Genomic DNA, 24235 nt, shown 5'->3' with positions numbered 1-24235 from the left:
AGTTCCTGAAGTTGAGATTTTAGCCAAAACATTTGTAATATCCTCATCTATTTTAATAATATGAAAAATTTATTAGGCAAAGATTTGTCTACATTGAGTCCCATTTTTCCACTGCTATTTTCATACTTTTATCAAGCTCGAGATTCTCCCCTCAAACTTATTTTAAGTTTCTTGCTCCTGTCAATATTGTTTCCATTTTTGTAAATGGTCAAACTTAAAACATCTACCATTTTCTTATTGTTCATTGTCTACATCTGTATTGAATGGACCTTTAACAATTTCCCTGTATCCCTTTTCTTTTATAGATACTTTATATTTTTACTACTTTCTTTTTATCCCTATTTTTTGTAACGTGTTTCCTATCTATTGGATTTAAAACACTATCTAGAGAACATCCCAAATATTCATTATTTTACAACTATATGTTGCCCCATGTGATCTTACTACTTAATAAATGGGTGCGTGTGATCACCAATGCAAGATCCCCTCCCAAACCTGCACATTGTTTCCTCTCGTCAATGGGTCTACATGCTGGAACTCCTTCCACCAACACTATCCTCCCCTACAGACTTGCAGTGGATAAACAAAGCAGCTCATCACCAGCTTTTCAAGGGATGGGCAATAAAGACTGCATGGCTGGTAATGCTCAAATTTTGTTTTTCCAATAATGTGTGGGCCAGATTCTATTTTAGCATCACTCTCTTGAATTAGATGCTGCATTGTTAGCAGTTCTTCATCTCAGCTGAAACCTATTTGTCCTGATCAGTCTCATGTACCTTAAATTCCAAGTCTTAAAAATTTCAGTAGACTCAGCATCTAAAGGCTAATGCACAAGTATCGTACCCCAATCATTTCCACAACTCCTTTTTGGGAGAAAAGTGCTCAGAACACATTAAGACAACACAGCAATAGTCTGGTTACGGAAACGGTCTACACATTTATTCTCACAGCCCAAATTAAAATAAACCAAAAAAATTGAAAATTAACAATGCAATGAAGGAATCACAAACATCAGACACTGCCGCCTGAAAACACAATTTAAATAATTTTAAATATATCCTATGTTATTTAATTACTACAAACACTTCATACAATTTTTTTATTTCAACAAAGTCCCCACAAAAAGAAACATAAAACAGGAATGGTTTTGAGAGTGGGAGAGCTAAAGTGGCGTGGACTTCGCAAAAGAAGTTGATTAAAATTTTTAATTTTAAAGAGGTAGATCAATTTTAAGTTGAGAACAGAAATGGGTGTGTGTGAAAAATAGTATCTCCCCCCCCCACTTCAAGTCAAAAATTCATCCATAAAATTACAGTAGAAATTGAAAGAGTCTTGAGAGGAAGAGGCGACCTTCTCAGCGATAAAAGGGAGAAAGCAGTGTGGGTGGTGGGAGAATAAAGCCAAACACAATTCACCATTTAAAGCCCAGGGATAAGAAAAGAACTGCAGCAGTGTTTCTGGGCCTGGGACCTGGTGAAGACCATTTTGGTAGCAGTCCTGTGCAACATATTCAGTCTGTTGTTCTAGGTGCACTTACCATTCAAAATGGTATCGGAACAATTTTAGAGTGGGAAAGAGAATGAGGGAGGAGTTGGGTGCACAGACAGAGCCTTGCACGAACATTCTCCCTTTCGACCTTAACAGTATAAGTAATAAATCTTTTAAACTGGATACCATCCCCCCTCCCCCCAAAAAAATTAGAAACAACAGACAGACCGAATTTCAGGCCAGTTCGGTGACAACTGTCTCTGTTATTTCAAAGGATACTTCTTAATGAAGACTCATGTTTCCATTTGTTGCTTAGGTGACCATGCACAGCCTGTAGCCTGATAGTTTGTAATAAAAAAATTCCAATTCACAAAGTGCATGCCAAATATGGTCTCTTTTTCTGCTCTTCCAGTCTTGTCCATTGGCTGCACGTTTGCAAAAGATCTGGTGCTTAGACACAGCATTGAAACATTTTTTAAGTATAATGCATCCTGCCTGCAGAAACTTGCACCAGCTCACTGAAGATCTGGCTGAAGCAAGCATGACAGATAATCAGATTTCTCGGGTGTCTTTCAATCCAGCATGACCCAATTTCTTGGACCCAGTTAAGCAGCAAACTAGGTTCAAAGTCTTAGTTTTAGGTCAGTCAAGGAAAGACAGAGTAACGAGGATGTTACCTCACCATCTTCAATGAAGAAACCTGAAAATTGAAAACAAAAAAAGTTAAACATTTATGTTAAGTTTACAACTTTTTGGGTAATTGTCCCTTTCCACAATGAGAATCAGAATGGAGATCCATGAAAGCTTTTTGAAAAAAGCTTTGTAGATGTAGCTTATTATTACATGGGTTGGAATTAGCACAAAAACAGATTCTGTGGAACAATACACAAAAAGTGCTGCAGGAACTCAGCAGATCAGGCAGCATCCATGGAGGGAAATAAACAGTTGACGTTTTGGGCCGAGACCCTTCATCAGGACTGATGAATTCAATGGAATGTTGCATCAACTTGACTGGTGCTGCCATTCTGCTGTATTCAGTTCTGAACACCAGAGGCCCTCAGAGACCTACTGAAATACTAAGGTCACTTGATTCTCTGCATAAGCAACAAATGGGCCAGATTTCTTGATTAAATGCTGAAACTCTGCTTGGAAATACCAAAATTTACCTACAAAGTATACAGAAGTTCAGGACACCAGGGCAAAATTGACAGGCATACAGTCTTCTTGACAGTTGATAAGCCTAGGGGTGATTTTAACCTGTTCTTAAGACACTTCTGAGGAAGGACCCATCAGTTTTGACTGGAAAGGCCCTGTGCTCGACTTCACTAATTAGCTGGGAGCCAGCTTCCCACTGAAAGTCCTGAACTTCTGCTTAGGTCAAGGAGGCTCCACCACTGGACTGCCGTGGGACAATGCAGTTTCTGCAGATTTCCCCATCCCTGGGGCTAGTGAATCTGACCACTGAGCCTGTAAAATGTTTCAATTTCAATTGGATGAAACAGCTGTTGCCAGAAGTACAGGTAACTTTGTATTTAAGTATTTTTAGTTTTCTAGTGTCATATAAGAGGAGGTGAGGCTCATTAGCCATAATCAATTTGAATGGCAGGGCAAGTAAATATCATCAACAATGTGTCCTGATCCTGCCTCATAGATGCTATGGCCAAGAAAGTCCACCAATGCCTCTACTTCTTCAGAAGGCTAAGGACATTCGAGATGTCCCCGATGACTCTTACCAATTTTTAAAGATTCACCATAGAAAGCATCCTATTCGGATGCATTGCAGTGTGTTATGGCAACTGCTCCACTCAAGACCACAAGAAATTGCAGAGAGTTGTAAATGCAGCCCAGTCCATCATGCAAACCAATATCCCTCCAATGACTCTGTCTACATTTCCCACTGCCTCAGAAAAGCAGCTAACATACTCAAAGACCCCTCCCACTTGGTCATTCTCTCTTCTCACTCCTATCAGGTAGAAGGTTTAAAAGCCTGAAAGAACGAACCACCAGACTCAAGGATAGCTTCTATCTCGCTGTTATCGGACTCTTGAACGGACCCCTCATATGACAAAAGATGAACTCTTGATTTCTTAATCTACCTCGTCGTGGCCCTTGCACTTTCTTTGTCCACCTGCACTGCACTTTCTCTGTAGCTGCCACACTACATTCTGTATTCTGTTTTCTTTTTACTACCTCGATGTATTGATGTACGATATGACACATCCCGATGGCATGCAAAACATAAGCTTTTCACTGCATCTTGGAACATGTGACAATAATAAACCAATACTAATTTTAAAATTTCTCAGTTACTTCAACAAGATTATTGTATTTTTAATCTTTGGAATAGCTTTAAATGCACTTTGAATCACAGGCATTCAGTCTTCTTGACAGGTGATAGCCAACGGTGGTTTTGACCTGTTCTTAACACACGTGGGGAAGGGCCCATCAGATTTGATAGGAAAGGCCTTGTGCTTGGCTTCACCAATCAACCTGCTTCAGGTAACAAGGGTAGTTGGCTTGAGAGCTCTGAAGATCACAGCTAATACCTGAATAAGTTATTGATCTTCCCAATTCCCTGAGCAGTCTGCTTCGATTTTTTTTTGCTCTTGAACAACCAATGACATTGTTTTGAGCTTAACGATGTATACCTACAGACTGATGATAAATTGAGTAACATGTTACTATTGATTGCTCCATTTTTAATGCATGCCAAGACATTAAAATAGTTACATGACTTATGTTACATAAACTTATGATCACAAGGATGACTGGGAAATGTTGCTTCACAGAGTAGTTGAGAATGACATTAAACAAACAATTGCAGTAGGACAGTACGTAAATAACCAAAACAAAATTAGAGTTGCCTGGAGAAAATAATTATTAAATGGTGTGGAGACAGAGTACAATTAAATTTTGAAATGCTAGAAGAATTGGGATATTGTGGAGAGCAGATGAGGAGATAGAGCATTCTAGTAATTAATTACAAAGTCTTGCCTGTATAAGGTATAAGAGAACAGAAACTAGACAGTTATTCCAATCTTTGGAGTTTATATTAAAATTCTTTCCGATTCAGTATAACTTGTAATTTTGATCTTTAGAACTTGACTCTGCTGCTCAGTTTTTAGCCTCATCATACTAATGCCTTTTAATAATCCTCTTTTGCAAGCAACTAATTTCCTTTTGGAAGTGATAATGTCACACACTTAACAATCCAGTGAAAAAACATCCCCTAATTTTTCCTTTAATTCTTAGTACGATCATAAAATTATTCCTCATTGTTACTGCCTTATTGACCTGTTTGAATAAAAATCCATGATGAGGTCAATAAAATGCTTATGAACCTCCATGCAAATTATTAACTCTAACAAAAATAATGCTAACTTTTCAAATCTTTATTAGCATTCTAGTGAATCTATGACATATCTATTCCACTTCTATGTCCTTCCTAAGGGTGTGTAAAACAGCAAAATACATCCCAGTTTGTTGCAAAACAAAATAAATTTAACATTTTTCCCCTTGCCTGTTCTATTCTCTATCTTAAGGGGGGAGGGGGAGGGGCAGGGTCAAAACCCACTCATATTTTGTAGTGTACTTGAACAGCCCCACATCTTTAATGCCTTGTATATCCGTACATCAAGTACCTTTGCTGCTCCACTAGAATTCTGTGATTTAAGATGTGTTCATTACATGGCATCCCTTCAAAAGCACAACCACTTCAAATTTTTCTACATTGAATAGTATTTCATTTACCAGCCTTCCTACTTTTAAAAAAAATGTTTAAAAATCCTCATGCCTATTTGGCAAACCCTTAATTCAGCATCAGTAAATTCTGCAATTGTTCCCTCAATTTCTAAAGAAATTCCTTCAGCCTTTTTTCTCACCCCCCTCCTACCCCCAACCAGAAGAGATTTTATAAAGGTAGGCAAGTAAGGTCCGATGTTATTCGATGCTGAATATACTCTACAGTGCTGATTTAACAAGTTCCTCAGGATTTACAGACTGGGGTAGTGTACCAACAACAAAAAAAAGTGTGACAATTTTCAGAGTTGGAGCCTTGATCCTTCCCTTAGGATTTAAAGATCACAACAGTCTCAGTTAGAATTTGCCCAGCAACAAACTTATTTTTTTAAAGCACAATTTCAATTTGAACAATCAATTTTAAACTGCTCCACCCTGGGTGATTCCCAATGTGGAGTACTCTGTCATAGTTTCATTGTAACTTAACTCCTTCATATCCAAATGGCCCTTCCCCTATCTTGTCTATCTTTTTGCTAATTTGTCTGCAAAAAGTCTTCTTTATTCCAGGCCTATTTAACGTCCATAAATACATTTAATAAACATCACCAAAATCCAAGGTAGATTTGAGTACACTAAAAATTTTTTGATAATATTTATGGGAAATAAGATATTATTTAAAAAGATGGCTTATATTTTCACAGGCTTTTCCTTATGGATATTGAAATTCAAAAGTGTGACAGAACATTATTTCACTCCTAAAAAGGAGTGCAAATTTCACTCCATGTTACTAAGTAACTTAGTATTTCAGTTAAATTTAGGCTGTATCACCCAAAGTGGACATGAGGGTGGCCACATATTTAAGGACACTGCTGGTTTACTTGGGTCAACTTTAAGTTGATCTCTGATATAACCCAAAACAGGAAGATTTGTACCTATTACTGGGATTCTTGAGTTAATCGTTGTTTCGTAAGAATTTTCAAAGTTCTTCAACTTAACTCAAACCTCTTCCTCTCCCACCTCCTTCACGCACCCCACAATACCCACCCACCACCCCCCTAACCTGTTTTCAAAGTCTCCACAGAAAAACTATCCTCTTCAGAAGGAACAATCCAGGCTCAGGATCATTTTAATAAGTTCTCATCCATCAACTTCCAATAAAATGAGGATGAGGAGAGGACTCCTATTGCAATACTAAACAAAATGAGTAGATGTGCCAAGGTTATCAAGGCGGTTATGAAAGGAATCTATCACCCGTGCATACCCTGAATAAATACTGCCTCAAGAGGATGCAAAGGAACTGATCAAACTGGAATGGGTAAGGAAGCTATGCAGAGGCAACTTGGTGAAATAAAATACTGGCAATTTACCTGGACACCTTCTGATGATGATCCCTGGTTCTCCTGGTCATCTTCCATCTCACTGTCATTGCTATCAGTAACCGCTGGAGCCCCACTTCGTGTAACAGCACCTGCTCGAGTTTCCTTGGTCTTCCCCATGTATCTCTCAGATCTTTTTTGTTTGACCACATTTGCCTTCCTCTGCCAAACAACTTTCTTATTCTTCATTCGGAGGTACAGCCGTGGTGAAGTCATGCTAGAGGTGGTAGAAGACCGTTGTCTGGGATCGGACTTTAACCTCTTTCCCTCTGCTGGTGATATTTTAGCTGACCTTACTGGACTTGCAGTCCTGGAAGCAATTGGAGATGTGTTGGGCTTCTTTGATTTTACTGAAGATATGGGTTTCATGCGCTGCTGTAACTTTGGCGTTGAAGAAACAGACTCAGTTTGCAAAGGTCCCAACATCCTTCCTCTCCTTTTGCCCAAGAGAACCGGTGTACTTTGCAACTTGATTTCAGTATCTGCTGTCCTCCTGCGCTGGCCGCCTCCCTTGTCACTGCTGGCTGGGGAGTGAGAGCTAGACCCTTTGGCAGGAGGGGATGCTGGTTTCTTGGGACAACTGTACGTTACGTGTTTGTTCAAACTTCCTAAGTAAGTGAATTCTTTCTCACAATAAGGGCAATTATGGCTTTCCGAGCTCCTGCTTTTCAACATGGCTTTCTCTTTGGCAGACGATCGGTTCTTCTGAGAGATTGCCTTTTGCACTAATTTGTTCCTTTTACTTTTCAGAACATTCATTTTGATTTTGTTCATGGTCACTTTTGGCTTTGTCTCAGTTTCAAAGTTCAGCCGTTTTGGCTGGCCCATCCTCCGGATGGTGTTCTGCTTGACTGGCTCTGCGGCTATTGCCCCATTTTTCTTCCAGACCTTCCTTTTCAGTGGGATTGCATTCTTCTTTGGGGTATAGCGTTTCTTGTCACTGGCAGATGCACAGGCCAAGATATGTTTGTGAAGTGCGGGCATGTTGTCAAAGCTTTTGCCACATTTTGTACAGTGGATGGCTGTGCTAAAGGTTTGAGGGATGTTGTGTGTGGTAAAATTTACAGCTGATGACACCGTACTGGCAGAATTACGGTTATGATATTGAAACGGAGGGGGCTTGAAGCTAGGGTAACGTTGATTGAGACCCATACGGACATCGGGGCCTTTTGGTTTTATCCCAGATGCCATCACCTTTATTGTAGTATACAGTTCCTCTGTTAAGTCACTAGAATCATCATCATCTTCCTCTCCTTCTTGTGGTGGTGGCGGCGGTGGTGGTGGTGTGGAACTTTCTCCTATAGACTGGCTGAGACAGCTGGTGGCTTTGCCTGGGTCCGTGAAGTTCTGGGGTCTCAGAATTCCATTTTCTAATTCTATGTGTGTGCACTGTTGGTCAGGATGTAGGTCACTTTGATGATGCTGTAAATTGCAAAGGAATGCAAACTCCTTTTTGCAAACAGAGCACACGAAAATCTTGCCCACCCCATGCAAAGAAGACCGGTGCTCAGACAACGCATTGGCCTCTTTGAATAGCTGCACACAAAACTCACATTTGAAAGGCCATTCCTCAGCGTGAACCAACAAATGCTGGGCAAGATCCTTGATAGAAAGGAATGGAGTTTCACAGACATTGCATTGAAAACTTTTAGTGAATGCTGGCTCAGCTTTCTCTTCTTGTTCTGTGGGCTGAGGGTTTTCTGTACTCTCTTGCTCTTCAGCGCAGTTTTTAATGAGCATTTCTTGGGGGGATTCTGGTTCAATGGTGGGTGGATGGTTATTGTTCATTTCACGTTCACTGTCTGTGTCTGGATAGCCTTCGTCTTTAACTTCTTCCTTAATGTTAATGCTGACTGGCGACAAAGCAGGAGTTATCGACTGCAGGACCTGGGTCACAGACTCTGGAAGGGGTGAAGGGACAGAGAGGACTGGTGGAGGGGGAGAAGGAGCAGGTGTTGTTACTGGAGTTGGGGTTGTAATCGAAGTGGGGGTTGAGACAGGATTAGGTGGTGCCTCTACCTCTAGGCATGGCTGAAGACTGTCTTCAGAGTCTTGTTTCATTGTGCCATTATACTCATTCAAAAGCACTTTTTCCAATACAGAGGTCGTCGGTTTCTTCTTTTTACTGCTGCATGAAACTTGAGCACTAACACCTCCCATTTCCTCTTTGACTTCATTTTCACTGCACAACTTCTTATGCAAACTCAAATCTAAGATAGTTATTCCAGGCCCTTCCACTTCTGTTTTTATATCAGACTGTAGCTTAAAACCACTGGACAGATCCAGAGGCTGGTGGGTACAGAGATTGGCCACAGGCCGGTTTGGTGCATATTCCTTTGAAGCTGTTATTTTGCACATTTCAAGACTCATTGGACTGAGGGTTTCATCTCGGCTGGAGAGACTCCAGGCAGGTGAGCTACTCTGGCTTTCAATTTTTGATGCTTTCAGTCCGGGTACATTTTCATTCCATATACGTACAAAATCAGAGTCCTTTCCTGTGCTGCTTAGTACTGGACTATGCTGTGGGGAATTTGGCGGTGAACTTGTTCTCCTCTTGAACCGGCCAAATCCCATTGGTGCTGCTGTTGACGTTGATGGACCTACTGATGCATCTGAAAACAGAGCCGATCTGGGCGAATTATTTTCTTGTATCTGAAGGAGCTGCTTAAGCTTGGAAGATAAGCTACATTTCTCCTGATGCCCACTCAAACTGCTGGTGGTCTGACCAGTAAGCGACTGACCACAAAATGGCGAGACAACTGGCGATATGGTTTCGACACCAAGCTCAGTTTTTGCCTTTGGAAACGGAGGAGGGCTGGTGGTCCGCCTTCTTTTGGGACCTTTCAAATCACCATCTTTCAGTTCATTCAGAAGAGAATGAGCTACCGAAACTTGTGTCACGGTCTTAAGATTCTGAGGTGATTCATCAGTCACAGGATACAGCACAGAAGGTAGACCGAAAGGATTCGTGCAAGCAGTGTCAACTTCAATCACCTCACAGTTGCTGGTACTGCTGTTTGACTCAATTTTCCCATCAATATAGTAGTTCAAGTTTTCAGAGATGTTACTGGAAACATCCATGATGTATGCTTGACACTCATCAGTCTCTTCCTCCTCCTCCTCCTCCTCATCATCTTCAGTTTCTGTGCTTGTAACATGAAGCCCACCAGCAACCCTAGTTTGCTCAGATGTTAGATCCTGATCCTCTGCAGAACCCTTCCGTCTCATTCTGATGCCCTTAGCCAAGAGGTGACGCTCATGGATACGGCGCTGGTGCCGACGCAAGTTTGTGTAAGAACCAAAAGTCTTTTTGCACAGTTTGCATGGGTGTTGGATTTTTGGTTCACAACTCTTTAAGGCAGAATTGTCCAGATTTGGGGCTGAAGTCTCAGAATCTGTTTTCTTATAATTTTCCAGAGCTGTTGGGCTTTCTAGTCTGCTTGAAGCATCAGGACTGATGTCAATTGCTGTTTTATCAAAATCAAAATCATCCTTTTGGTGCTGTCCTGACATGTTCACTTTTAACATAGGCTTTTTCTTAGGCCCAGCTTCGTGACGTCGCTCATGGCGTCTCATGTTGATGTGGGTGCCAAAGGCTTTGCCACAATATCTGCACTTGAATGTGAATCCTTCTGTTGATACGTGGATGTGCTGGTGACGTTCCAGACCTTGCTTTGTGGTAAATCTACGCTCACAATTTTTGCAGGGAAACATGTGGGTTTCTTCAACGTCTTGCATTCCGTTCTGATCTCCTTTCGGTTTCTGCTTCAGAGATTTAATAGAAATTTTCTTTTTTGGGAGATTTTCAATAGAATTTTCTTCAGGCATCGTTTCTGTCTCGAGGGACATCTGTAGGTCCTTTGCCTGAGCCAGAACCTTCTGTGTAATGATTCTGTGAACTACTATTCTCTGCTCTGATGAATTGGCTCGTGAGACACAAGGTTCATGCTTCTGAGAACCTGGATTTAAAAAGTACAATTACTACAAGGCAAATTTAAGATTGTCGGGGTAGCATTAATCAATTTCCCCTCTTACACAAATATTTATATTTCAAGTCCAGCAAAAGTAACGAAAACCAATCAATTCAATGAATCAACATATTTAAGAACCAACAGTGGTTCAGATTAGATTCCCGACTTTAATGTTACAGCAAGTTTGAGTGGAAACTGGATTCTACACTTGGAGCAAGCATAATTAATCCATTAATACTGTTTAAGGCTAGAATAAGAGCAACACAAAACTCTTTCTTCAATCTAATTTAGCTTGCACCCAATTAGGTATATTTCAAAGGTAATTTAGGAAATCCAACTATTAACTTAATACCTAGCAACATCATTAGGAAGCACGTGCACACTAGTTAAAGGCATGATGTCGCCGCCCTAAAACAATACCCACATATTATAAATTTGAGATAATAGTCAAGGATCAAGACCATCTTTAGGCTTAGTTCCCAACCCAGTTGATTTAGCAGTCACCTGTAGAATAGCAATGAGCAAACAGAATCTGGTGCTGAAGATTGCTGAATGCAAAAGCATTTAACTTGGTGAACCAAATATTTTTGAAGTGGCACTGTTAGTTAAAGAATGACCATTATGAAATCCAGATATGCAGTCCTGCACATGTAATGCCAGCTACCACTGCTGGCTTCATTTTGCTTGCAGAGTTTACACAGTGAGAAACAATAGAACCCTCAGTGCATTTTTTGTCTGAAGTTCCAGAAGTCTGCAGGTAAAGTTATTTTAGGGAGAACTTTTCAGCCTTTGACACTGGGCAGCCATTTTGTGGACATTGGAAAAAATTCCAAGACAGGAAAGATTCTATGCGTGAATACATATGGGTAACAAGGAGGCATAAACATCAAAGTGAAAGGTATAATTAAGATTTCAGTAAATTGCAAATTAATGTGGCACCCTGATTTAATTATAATAAGGCAATTATATTTTCTATCATTCCAATTCAGTTTATTTGAAGGGTTATCTTTTGGAGTTAACACTACATTGGTGGTTTTAGGTTTGTCACTGGTGAGGGTAACAGCTGAAGCAAATCAGATTCTGGGCAACATTAAGTTACACTGCCTGAAAAGCAATTTCCCCTCCAGCAATGTAGTAATACACTAAATTGCATATAGTGATAATAATGGCTGTGCAACCCAGCCAAAAATGTTATACAATGTAGGTTAAAGAATATAGCTCAGTCATTCTGCAAGTAACCGTGATTCTAAACCTTCAGTTGGAGATCTAGTCACCAAAGATCCAATGTGAAGGAAGAAAATGTATTTAAAATATGCAGAATGAACTTCCCTGTTTGAACTAGCCAAATGGATTCTACTTCCGACAGAAGTGTTTAAGCAGCATTTCAGGCACAGAGGCTCCCTTTCTAACACTGCAAGCTATGCTGTAATGAGGAAGTAACTATGATAGCAGAATAGTTATTGGGACATTATGAAGAAATTGTTCAAAAAACAAGTGTGAAAAATTAACATGCAAAGTACCAGCTTTTCTAATCACAAAACTGCAATGCATTTTGAAACTGTAGTTGGTGACCAGCAACGTGCAGACAGTGCATGAACATCATTCGTGTAAACAAACAAAAAGCAACATCATCTTGTACTCAATCCTCAGGTAAAGAGGACAAAGAAGTTTGGTACCTATACAGGGTGATGTTAGGCAATTCATAATAAGAACTCAAATCCAGAGGGTGGAAAGGACAGAAACATTCAATTGTGGTTCTTGCTATTACTATCCTGTTACTGTTAGTAAAAGTGTGTGTGTGTAGTCACTGAGTGAACATGGGATCAAAATGGTTTTCAAAGCATCACACAAGCAAGGAATTTCATTGCACCCTGGAGTATATGACTATAGACTATTCTGAATTAGATAGCAGACACAGGCTGTCTTAAGCCTCTACATTGACATCTATGAAAGCTCCACATAAGGTTTTGTTTTAAGAAACTATTCCCTAGCTATACACCAGTTAAAACCAAATGCCTGCAGGAAAGAGAAGTGGAGGACAAAATGTTTACCATTATGTAATGTTTGCCAATTAAAACTGGGTGGAAAATAATGAACACTTTGAGGTACTTCTCGTTCTCATCTGGTACCATTGTAATGTCATTTCTCTAAACAGTAACTGATAGCAGGCACGCCCATTCTCAAAGGCCATTACAGCTGGAATTACTCAATTCCCTGCATTTTCCAACATGTGCAGCACTAAGATTGTAAAGGAAGTGACAATGTAGCAATTGGGCACCTAGTTATTATAAAACAAATACGCTTTTCAGATACATACAACTGAAAATGGATTCACCTAACAGTTTACCTTTGAACCAATAAGTGAACCAATAACCAATCCAGATTAGTTAGCAATCTTAACGACAGAGGCAAAGGTCACTGTGATGCTTTTACTCTAAAAGCAATACTCCACACCACCAACGCACACACACAGACAGACAAACTTCAAAGCATGTTGGGACTTGCACGTTGTAAATGAGAGAGGCTTAAATTGTTGAAATTACAGCACAGGAAGAATCCAGAAATTAACTGTGTGCATGGCAATAAAAGTGCATACTCTACTTTCAAATCCCTCCTCTTCCTCCATACATTCTTTTTAAAAACTCGTCTATTTAAATGTTAAAACTATTTTGTAGCATCTTCCTTGCAGGCTAGTAGCAGGAAAGGATTTTGTATTCTCATAACTCACTGATATATTTTCCTCTAACTTTTTTTCAAGAGACAACCTTCCTGTGTTTTCAATTCATCAACTAATGGAGATTATTTTTCACAATTTACTTTCTTAATTACTTCCGTAACTTTGGGGGCCTCTATTTAATTTTTCCCACCCAACACATTAATTAATCTTTGTTGTACCTCTTGTGACTTCAACAGTGTTCCTGAAATGTGATGCCTGAAACTGCATACAATACCCCAACTATTGTGTTAATAATAAATCAAACAAATCCAATAACTCATTCAATGTACCCATACAGAAAACAAATCTTATCTGTCTTTTTACAGACCTTTGGTCTGCACCCTGCTAGTATAATTCAATTCATTATTTTCTTAACTCCCAGATATCTTTGTTCCTTCACTTTCAACATACTTGAAGTATGAAATGTTTTCCTCAAAACACATTTTATATTTTTCTGCATTGAACTGTAGTTGCTACCTGCTTGCCCACAGTTACCTGACCCATACACCCCTGAAATCAACTGCATTCCTCATGCGGAAGATGAGGAAAAACCCTCCCCAGGTTCTGGTATCTCATTGTTAGTCACTGGCCCACAGAATCATTGTATGCAGCACAGGAAGACATTTGTCCCACCATGCTTGTGCCGGCTGAAGATAGATAAAACTAGCGAACTGATCAGGCTCTCTTGCTCTTTCCTCGCAGCTTTAATTTTTTCTCCCTTTGTGTATTCTGCTTTGAATCTTATCAATGGATCTGCTGCAACCACACTTTCAGTTAAGTGCATTCCATATCATAAAAATACTGCACTAAAGAAAAAAGGTTTTAGTAGCTTTAGTGTTTTCATCAATGAAAAATCTGCCCTCTGCCTCTAGTTACCAACCATACTGCCACCGAACAGTATTCAGTCTGCCATTCATAATTTTGAAAACCTGTATCAAGTCTCCGTTTAAGGTTCTGGAAGGGACAGCCCCGTCTTCACCAGTCTCTCCTCACAAATGAATGCCTTACCCCAATGCCACTCTAGTAAATTTCTACATCTCTTCCAAGGCAAAGGCCTCAACATTCTTCCTAAAGTTTGGTGCCCAGAATTGAAAATCATACTCTGGCTGAGTGCTGGCCAGTGTTTAATAAAGGGTTATGAGAAACCTCCTAGCCTTAACTCTATGCCTCTATGCCAAGAAACCCATTGGCTTTTTAAACAGTCATCTCAACTTGCTCTCCCACCAAGCTCTGTACAAATACATTCCAGAGCTCTGAACCCCCTTTAAAACTGCACCATTTAGTCATATTAGCTCGCCTAAGTCTTCCAACCAAAATACTTCAAAGTTTCATGCAGCAGATCTCTGCTCATTTACCAGCCCAATTCCTCCGAAGTCTATTAATATTCTTCTCATTTACCTCATTCTAGTAGAATGTACACAAGGACAATAAAGACCAAATTATTGCTCATTGTGACCCTCACTGTGGTCAGAGCACATAACGACACTAAGTATATGAATGAAGAACGTCCACAAGGACACAACACCATGTAGCATTGGTACTTGTGCAGCAGGTTCCAATAGGAACAATGGGAAGGGGGAAGATGATAGAAAATTAAAGGTGGAATACATTTCACTCACTAAATTCATTCTCTCTCTCTCTCCAATGCTGCAACAATATTAGCAGCAGCTTTGGATTTACCTTGCACAAGTCCTTCTTCACTTCCTAATTTCTGCCGCCGAGATTTCTTCCTTCCTGAAAGTACAATGATTAAAAATCAGGAAATAAGTAGAGGTTCTTTTCATCCATTTTTCCATATCAACATTGTAATTTATTTGGAGTTATCAGTGAGCAAAGAAGGGATAGTGGATGGCGCAGTTGTTTCCAGAGGGGTAAAAAAAGCAAACCTTGCTATCTTGACCTATACCCTCGATTTTCCTTATTTTGATCTGAACCAAAGGGGTCCCCCTCTGCAGACAAGATCCTAATCAGTCAAAACAGTAGTCTATCTGCCTGCAAAATGGCTCATGGTATATGAACTGCACTATTTTCACTTGCATTTCACAGAACCTTTTTGTTTTTCCATCTCCTGCAATTTGATGCCAGAGAACTCTAAATTAATTAGAGATTAGTCTTAAGTACCTGCCAACACAACAATTTACACAAATTGAGTATTTATACTTTGATGGCTGTGTTAAAGATAAAGCTTTGAGAATCTTCAACTTTACGAAGTAAATCTACCTTTTCCTAATCTTACCATTTTTAAACTAAATTCTATTACATTGCATCACAGAACAGAAGTCAAATTAAAATGAACTATGCCACTGTAGTGAAAATCAGAAGAATCAAAGATTTTGAAAGATGCAAAAACATTTATAAATTGCGTCATAAATGCGATCAACCAATTTAAACTTCACCAAAACACTTGCATTTTCATCTCAACTCATTTTTGCACCAGTATTCATCCTTTCACTCATTGCCATTCTATTTCACAGAGCCAGTAGCCTTAAGATACCTTGTCCAGGTGTTTTTTTTCATATTTGAACCCGAGAAGTATCAGCAGGGTATTTGGCTTTGAAACTATCACAGTCCAGAGCAACCCACTTTCTCCCTTTGCAGCTGGGAATACTATATTGAGATTGGCTAACTTGGCGCAACAGCAAGTGCACAAGGATGTTAAATCCAATACAACATGCAGCACCTTTATTTTTAAGCAGCAATGAAACCATCGACCATAGTAGTCTTCAAGATTTATAAAAACACTGCTACATCTAATTTTGTAGCCCACTTGTTGAAAATAAATATCAAGACCAAAAATGTGACCAATGAAATGAACATGCACAAAATAAAACAGAAAATTAACAATTTTCTAGTCACATAAATAGGAACGTGGAGATAAAAGACCGGATGAGACAGATTCTAATTAATAATAAAAAAAAAAGACCAGTCTCTCATTCTGCCAATATATACAATTCTCAGACAATCTCTTTTATATATTCATCACCACGTGGGTGAATTTATACAATTTGCTTTCTCTCAAGCTAGCACCTACAAAAGCTGCTCCAAACTGTGCCTTTTCTAAACAGCTGTCTCTTTGTGAAAGCATGCAGGGAAGACACACAGAATTCAGTTTAAGTACACGTGTTACAATTTGAACTAATGTTAAATTTGCTACTCATCTCACCTTCACTGTAACTGCACTAATTTTTCTTAAAGAAAATGCAACTAAACTGTTCATCTGAGCACAGAGCACTGGAAATATGATAAAACTCAAATTTTATCTAAGTGTAATGGTTGATATTTGAAACATGCTTAAACCCAATTCATTTGATGCCAAACAACACAAAAATCTAGGCAGATGCTAAGCTGTAGGAGGAATGCTGTATTGTTAGCATTGCGTATTTTGGTGGTGATGTGAAATCGAGGCTGTCTACTCTCAGACAGACATAAAACGACCCATGGAGTTATCCATTGAGAAGATTGTTTTCATGATATTGTTCCACTTTGATCAGACTATTTAGAGTTCATAATATAAAAACAGAAAATGCTGGAAACACTCAGCAGGTCAGGCAACATCTGTAGAAAGAGAAATAGTTAATATTTTAGGTATGGGATACTTTATCTTGAAATGCCAACTCTGTTTCTCCTTCCACAGATGCTTGCTAAACTGCTCACCGTTTCCAGCATTTTCTGTTTTTATTTCAAATTTCCAACATGTGAAGCTTTTTGATTTTTATTTAGAGCTGATCATGATAATATTTACAAGAGTTTGTTGTACATAAACAGCCACCCTACCATAAAACAGTGACTACACTTTAAAAGTATCTAGTAGTTTGTAAAGAAATTCGCCTCCTTCAAAAAGGACGTGATGGGTGCTATTTAAATGGAAGATTTCCTTTTCTTCTCTATATGACCTTGGTGTCAACTTTTGTTGGACAGCAGCTCTGAAGTGATTTATGATGACTTTTTAATTCATTAAAGGCACTATGTAGATAAAAGTGTATGCTGTGATTAACTGAGCTGTGGAAAAACATTCAGAATTGCAGTTACATATTTCAGTTCTCTAAACACAAAGTGTTTCTGGTAAATACAACATGAAATGGGTCTGGTAAGTACAATACTAAGATGATCCATTGGTGGTTATGAAATTGAATAGCATAAAGTTATGAATTCAATACATCACACAAGAAACTTAATAATTGGGAAAACTGGTAAAGTGAAGTAGTATTAATTCACCAAGAGATGACAGTGCTGTAGCAAATGCTTTAGCAGTTGTGCTACATTATCAATACAGATTTGTCTCTCTCACTGACAAAAGGTAATCTCTGCAGCTTTGCAGTTACAACATTTACCTATAGTGCAGATAACATCATTGACAAAAAAGCCTGCAGTATATACAAAAATACCACATTTCTGTCTGTTAACTGGGTAAAACAAGAACTTTCTAAGTGTTGCAAAAATACATTCAAAATGAAAATGCCAACACAAGTACGTAAATAAGTAAAACATATAGCTAGAGATTTATCTCTGGTCAATAGAACTTAACACACTATAAAGTGTCAACACAGCTAAAAGGTGTGTTTTGTGCTTTGGACTGGGTATGAACTTCTAGCCAGGTGCTTTACAAATATTTCCATAAAGCCATTCTTTGTTGCTGGAAATCCAATAACAACAACAACAACAACAAAAAGAGTGGGATGGTGGGACATAACAGTTTGTAAAAAAAACAATTTAACCGATAGTCGCAGATCTACAATGTGGTACAAAGAGACACGCTGGCATTGACAGTAAAATGGGAATGTAGGGGTGTGTGCAGCCAAAGGCACTCATCCTGAAGCAGTAACTGTCAAGAAAGTTAACCATCTCATTTGGTGGCTTAATAACAAATGAAAATGATAAACTAGTGACAAAATTGACAATGATGTAGGTTTTGAAAGTTGTCTTTACAATTTGGTGTAAAACCAATTATTTTTAATCCCACAAAATGATTCCAAATTGATCTATTTTGGCAAAGAAACCAAAAGAATTTTTTAAAAAATTACTTAATAAATAAAAATACTTCTGAAAGACAATTCAATTTCTTGCAATAAACAGATAAAACTGTTAAGCCATCTGTAGAACCTAGATTTCCCTAAATGTTTATTCTTTTGCTCGTATACCTTGGCACTTGGCAAAATGGTATCCCAGCTGTTTACCACGTGGGCTACAGCATGCTTCTTTACAAGCAATATATTAGTATTCTTGGTTTTAGGAAGCAGACCAAGTGTGTGGCTTCCTTCAATCCGTAAAAGCTAATTATATCAGATAATGGCTGAGAAGGGATTATGCTGTGTGACTGGAGGGGTGCTGTGCAATATCTTTCATTTGTTAACATCTAGTTATTCGAGGGTAACCATACAGATCTCCCCCTGCACAACTAAGGACCCAGTAAGGTGGTCAATACGAACAGGCTGCTGCTCAAATAAATTAGGAAGGCAGGCACTAACAGAAAACTAAACTAGACATTGGTTCAGTCATTGAAAATGCACTTCAACAGAGGAAAATATTTTGCAGTCCTTTGCTCCCTTAGTCAACATCAGCTGGGCAGTTACAGAATGCAACATATATAAAAAAAAGCAAAATACTGCAGATGGAAAATATGAAGTTGGTGTTTTGGGTCAATGACCTTTCACCTGAAATGTTCACTCCATTTTTTTTCTTCACATAACTGGTCTGGCAGCATGACTATCTGTAGAATTTTCTGCTTTAGATTATTTATTAACAAAAGCCTTTGAGGTGAAGGTAGACAGCAAACAAAGAATTTATTCAGAAAATGTCCTTAAAGAGGAAAACAGACACTGCAGCAACTTCTTCCTGTAGTGTCAGGATCTATACTCCTGAAAAATGACATTAGTTACCTCCTATTGTGATAAATTCAAAATTAGTTGCTTCTAGCATTGTCACAACTTGACTGACATGGTAATTCCCCTATCACCTCTATTCTGACTGCTATAGTGCTGTAGCCAGCTCGCAAGGCTACTTTTCCACCTCTTGTGCTAGCCTTCATTTTCATTTACAAACATGCGATATAATGGCCCTGGTATCAAAAGGCCAGGAAGTAGACGAGAAGCTGCACTGGTAGATTTCTTAGTTCACAGCAAGATACAGAGATCTTGAGAGTGAATATGTGTGAACATAAAAGACAAAATTTGATGAGTTCCACCTTATACTCAGCAGGCAACTGGCATTCATTGTCTAAACTTGGACATGAAGAATGACCATTTAAGGTTAGTGCACCAAAGCTTTTAGTTACCTAAAGGACAGCAAGGTAATAAAATTCAAGTGAACTTCTGTGGAGTTTCCAAGGTTCTGACGTGAACATGTGGGAGAAGCCCAGAGAAATGTACCTTTTGTTTCACTGCCAATAATTGATAAATAGAATTCAAACATTAAGAGTAAAACATTCTATTTCAATTGGGATTGCAAAAACATAGCATACATTTAATTCAGTTTAAATATTCAAAATGACTAGTGAAAATTAAACACTTGCCAAAGAATTGTGTGGTAAGCATCAGCCTGCTCCCCGTATGTGGGGCGAAATGTTTGAAACTGTTTGAACACAGACTACAATAAAACCTTCAGGACCAGAAAAACATCATAAAACACTGGCTCAGCTTCTACTTGCTGCAACATTTCACTGGCAGTTTTGGCATCGTGTGTGCCTTGTAAGAATGGTCTTGGGCTAATTGCTGCACAAAGCTGCAGTAATTTAAAAGTCTGTGCCAGAGACCAAACTCAAAAATAGTTAAAATGATTCTGGATAGCTGCTAATCAGAAATATAACAAGATGATCCAAACTAGCATTTTAATTGTTCATCAATCTACTGGGCAGATATGGCTAAAATCAGGCAATTTCTGGCTTGAGACTGGAGAGAACAATTTCCTAGTACAAAATGGCCATGTTTGGAACAAAGAAAGGCCATTTGGACCATTAAATCTGTTGATTCAATGCCTCAATCATAATACAAATCTCTCTATGAACTTTTAAGACTCATCCCAAACACAACAGTGCTTGGTTGGATATAGTGCAGAGTAAAGCTCCAAGGAGAGAACGCATTGAATTATTTCTGCCCCGAAACATATGACGTATCAGACAGATAATATAAAAGTACTGCCAAATGAAGCAATTCATTTGGGGTCCATTTATATGAATATCTTCTTTCATACTGCATCACAAGCACAGACCTAACACTCAAATCCTCAAAGGTAGAATTATCATACTGAGCTCACCACAGGATCCCTGTGTTTCAACTAGTGTTGAGCTGGCACAGATTAGTCAGGTCAGCAGGAGCTCTTGAAGGATTGGGTAGGCAGAGGTGGTGGTGGCACAGGGTGAATAAGATTACAGATACAAGGTAGGAGAGGATTAAGCATAGCTGTAATGTTCCCCATTATCAAACATCATCTAGGTTTGCACCAAATGATCAGCCACTTGGGCAGTTTCTGCAGTACCAGCATGGAGAGAGGCATGGAAAACTATTTCTTTAAAAATTAGTTTCACTTAAAACAATTTTTAAAATGCCAAATTTATCAACAGCTATTCTGATTTGTGGATTTAATCCTGACAAAGAATATTTGATGAGCTTGAGCCTATTTCATACAACAGCATGTCACAAGTTATAGATGGTTTTTCATGGCTGTGAGAGATAATTAAGTCATGTGGATGGCTGCATGTGTAATCGAGTCAAATGACTGCAAGTTAGTGCTATCAGTTAGCCGTTCATACTGCAATTCACTGTTGTAATTTTAAAGCCATCCCCTAGTATAATTTTCAGTTAGAAATTGATTAAAATACAATTTTTTCTGGTCCAACCTCATTTGATTTAAGATTATTAATTTGGCACCAAGTAGGCGGTCATTGTGTGTCATTGGCCAAGGCTGACCAGCAATTAGTTCCCGTCAGGTTTACCTAAAACCCTTGCAGCTACGGAAAATATTCAGCACATTTTCAAAACACTTTGTTTTACATGTAAATTACTGAGATTTATTAAATTATTTGCCGATCTTGGAAAACTAGAATGCACAAGTTTCAGTGAACAATAGACTGAATGATGTCTAGGTTTCTATGAAACCACTTGGTAATTAGAGACAAATGGCACACCTTAAAACACATACCCTTGAACAAAATCCTTCCGGTTTGATTTTAAAGTGATCTTCAAAGCTGGTAAGGTATTTTTTTATTTGACAAAGCTCCCTTTGGACAATGACAATAATGGTTAATGTGCTGCATCAATAATCCAGGATGTGTTAACTCAAATTCTAAATGTAGCACATTGTGGAATTAAATTCACAAATCTGGAAGTATGGATGGCATCAGAAAACAGCTTTGCCAGCTGTAAAAACTAAATTAGCTCATTCACATTTGTCTCAAAAGGGACCTGCCACCCACAGACCATCTAGCCAACATTTGATACCTGTGACTTTTATGCTGCAGCGATTCTAACAAACTCAGAAGCAAATGATCACCAGCTTCTCATGCCAAGTAAACACCAACAATAAATGCAGCCCAGTGACACCAACATTCCACAAACAAATCAAAGTGAGATTAGTGCAGCTGTATTAGTCAGGCATGAGTCAAGGGTCACGTAATCTCTAATAAATTCAAGCTGTCTGTGCACTGAATTCAGGAATGCTCTTCCCAAAGTTTATCAGTGCTGTTTCTCTCTCTTCCTTTAAGGTGGGCCTTAAGAAGGTTCTGTGCAAACTGTGGCCAAGTCTGACTACACCTCTATGTTAGGAGATTCAAGTTCTATTCTGGAGATCTGAGCATGATGTCTAGGCTAACAATTCCAATGCATATCAAAGTAGCACTGCACTGTTGGAGATGAGACGTTGAACCAAGGCCATCAAGACACAAGAGACTGCTTTGTATTTTGACAAGTGGCAGGGGAGTTATTCCATATTAACTTGGCCAAAATTTATCCCTTCATCAACATGTTACATATGATCGGACCAGGTGTCCTTGCTACTGGTGAAGCTTATAGAATGCAGGTTACTGCTGCAATATGTTGCAATGGTGATTTGGAAAGGTAGCAAAAGATGCTTTAAATGGAACATTCTTTTAGAAATTTAACAAATCAAATCTTGGTCACCTTTCTAATATTTTCCTGAATAGTTTGGGAGCAAGTTTGGTTTGTTATAACTGTGAAGCAATGAGGCACTTCACTGTGTGGATTAACATATAATTGCAAGTTGCAGTTGCCCATTTAGCAGAAAACCTCACCAAATTCACAATTAGCATTGGCAATAAAAAACTAATTTAAAAATCTCATCTGTTATATGGTCAAAATTTTAAAAGTTCAGAAAAAGAACAAATGCAAGAAAAACAGAATGTGCTGGAAATCTGAAAGGAAAACAAAAAATGCAGGAAATAATTAGTTCAATGACCTTTCACCAGAATGCTCTGATGAAAGATCATTGACCTGAAATGTTAATATGTTCCTTTTCTAATTTCAGGTAACCCACACCTCATGTTCCTATCCTGCTCCCACCAATCCACCGAGGTTCTCTCTCCCTTGGTTCACCCTTACCATTCCCTCCAACTCCTCGTTACGTAGACTCATCACCCTCCCCCACCTGGTCCCATCTGACCATCATCCACTTCGGTTGCTTCTCCAGTGATTCACCTTTCTTATCCCTCCCACTCTTGGTTCCATTTGCCCATCATCCCTCCCTTATCTGCATCTGCCTATCACCCATCAGCCTCGACCTCCACCCTCCCCCACTCAGGTCCAACTGTCTAATTCCCCACCCGCAACCCCCCACCCCTCCCACCTTACCTGTTTCCACCCATTACCTGACAGCCTCTGTCTCAACATTCCCCCTCCCGGCTCCACCAGCAACCCTCTCTGTACTGGCCATTGTCCCTCCACACCCTGTCCTGATGCAGCGTTGACCAAGCCTTTGCCTCCACAGATACTGCTTTACCCACTGAGTTCTTCCAGCAGTTTGTTATTTGCTCCAGATTCTTCAGTCTCTCGTGTCTCCTCTCTGTCCAGAGATGCTACCTAACCTGTTGGATATTTCCAGCATATTGTGTTTTCATTTCAGATATACTGACCAGCTTTGCCTTCTTAGCAACTGAGCACTTTTCACACATTCATAAATTTTTCTTTAGAGATGCCAAATAGAGGATCATATTTGAACACTAATACAATTTACGTTTTAACTCCAAAGCTTCACGCTGGGCCTAACAGCATGTTTACCTTCTTGGTCATCAGGTGCAGGTATATTTTAAAATAACCTTCTAAAGCAATTTGATTGCATGTGAAATTATATATGTGTGCATATGCTAGCATAAGCATTAAAATGGACAATATTTCAGTTCAATGCTGTCCAGGATTCCTGCTGGAAACGATGCAATGAGAACAGGATCAAACATATTGGTAACATCCCCAAATGGTATTGATATTCAGTGCCTTAGTTTAAACGTCACCGATTATCTTAGGTAGCAGACAGTTGTCAGTGCCTTTGGGACTGCATCCTAACAGGAAAGAGGCGGCAGGAAAGAAACTGAGGTCAGAGGTAAATCTCATCAGCTCCTTTCATAAACCAGTTCATGTAAATTAAAAAGAGTAGATCAAGTGCATCATGCTACATGCTTATCTGTACATGTAACTCACTGGTAAATGAGAAGGATTGGAAGGTTGGCAACATGTAACATGATGAATGGCAGTTAATTGTTCTGATGTCCTCAGGATGTCATGTACTCATTTCCTGCATTAGTTGAGGAATTGAGTTCAAGAGTCAGGAAGTTATGTTGCAGCTTTATGAAACTTTAATTAGGCCGCATCTGGAGTACTGCATTCAATTCTGGACGCCCCAATACAGGAAGGACGTGGAGACTTTGGAGAGGGTGCAGAAGAGGTTTACCAGGATGCTGCCTGGATTAGAGGGCATGTGCTATAAGGAGAGGTTGGACAAACTTG

At 39.1% G+C, this 24235-nt stretch overlaps 1 protein-coding gene across 5 annotated transcripts in view; it reads right to left on the bottom strand.

The window, feature by feature from the left end:
- Nucleotides 1-912: 912 nt before the first annotated feature.
- The window catches only part of prdm2b (PR domain containing 2, with ZNF domain b), a 129744-nt gene continuing 106421 nt past the window's right edge, over nucleotides 913-24235 (bottom strand). For 3 of the 5 annotated variants that reach the window (XM_052039414.1, XM_052039415.1, XM_052039417.1), the window contains 3 exons: nucleotides 14970-15023; nucleotides 6594-10561; nucleotides 913-2188 (listed from right to left, as the gene is read on the bottom strand). In XM_052039414.1, coding sequence (XP_051895374.1) covers nucleotides 2162-2188; nucleotides 6594-10561; nucleotides 14970-15023 — 4049 coding nt within the window. In that variant the 3' untranslated portion in view covers nucleotides 913-2161. The remainder of the gene's footprint in view (nucleotides 2189-6593; nucleotides 10562-14969; nucleotides 15024-24235) is intronic. The other 2 variants (XM_052039416.1, XM_052039418.1) reach the window with 1 other exon arrangement.

The sequence above is a fragment of the Pristis pectinata genome, chromosome 26 (genome assembly GCF_009764475.1).
Source record: "Pristis pectinata isolate sPriPec2 chromosome 26, sPriPec2.1.pri, whole genome shotgun sequence".
NCBI classification, from domain to species: Eukaryota; Metazoa; Chordata; class Chondrichthyes; order Rhinopristiformes; family Pristidae; genus Pristis; species Pristis pectinata.
This window is presented reverse-complemented; position numbering and strand designations above follow the sequence as displayed.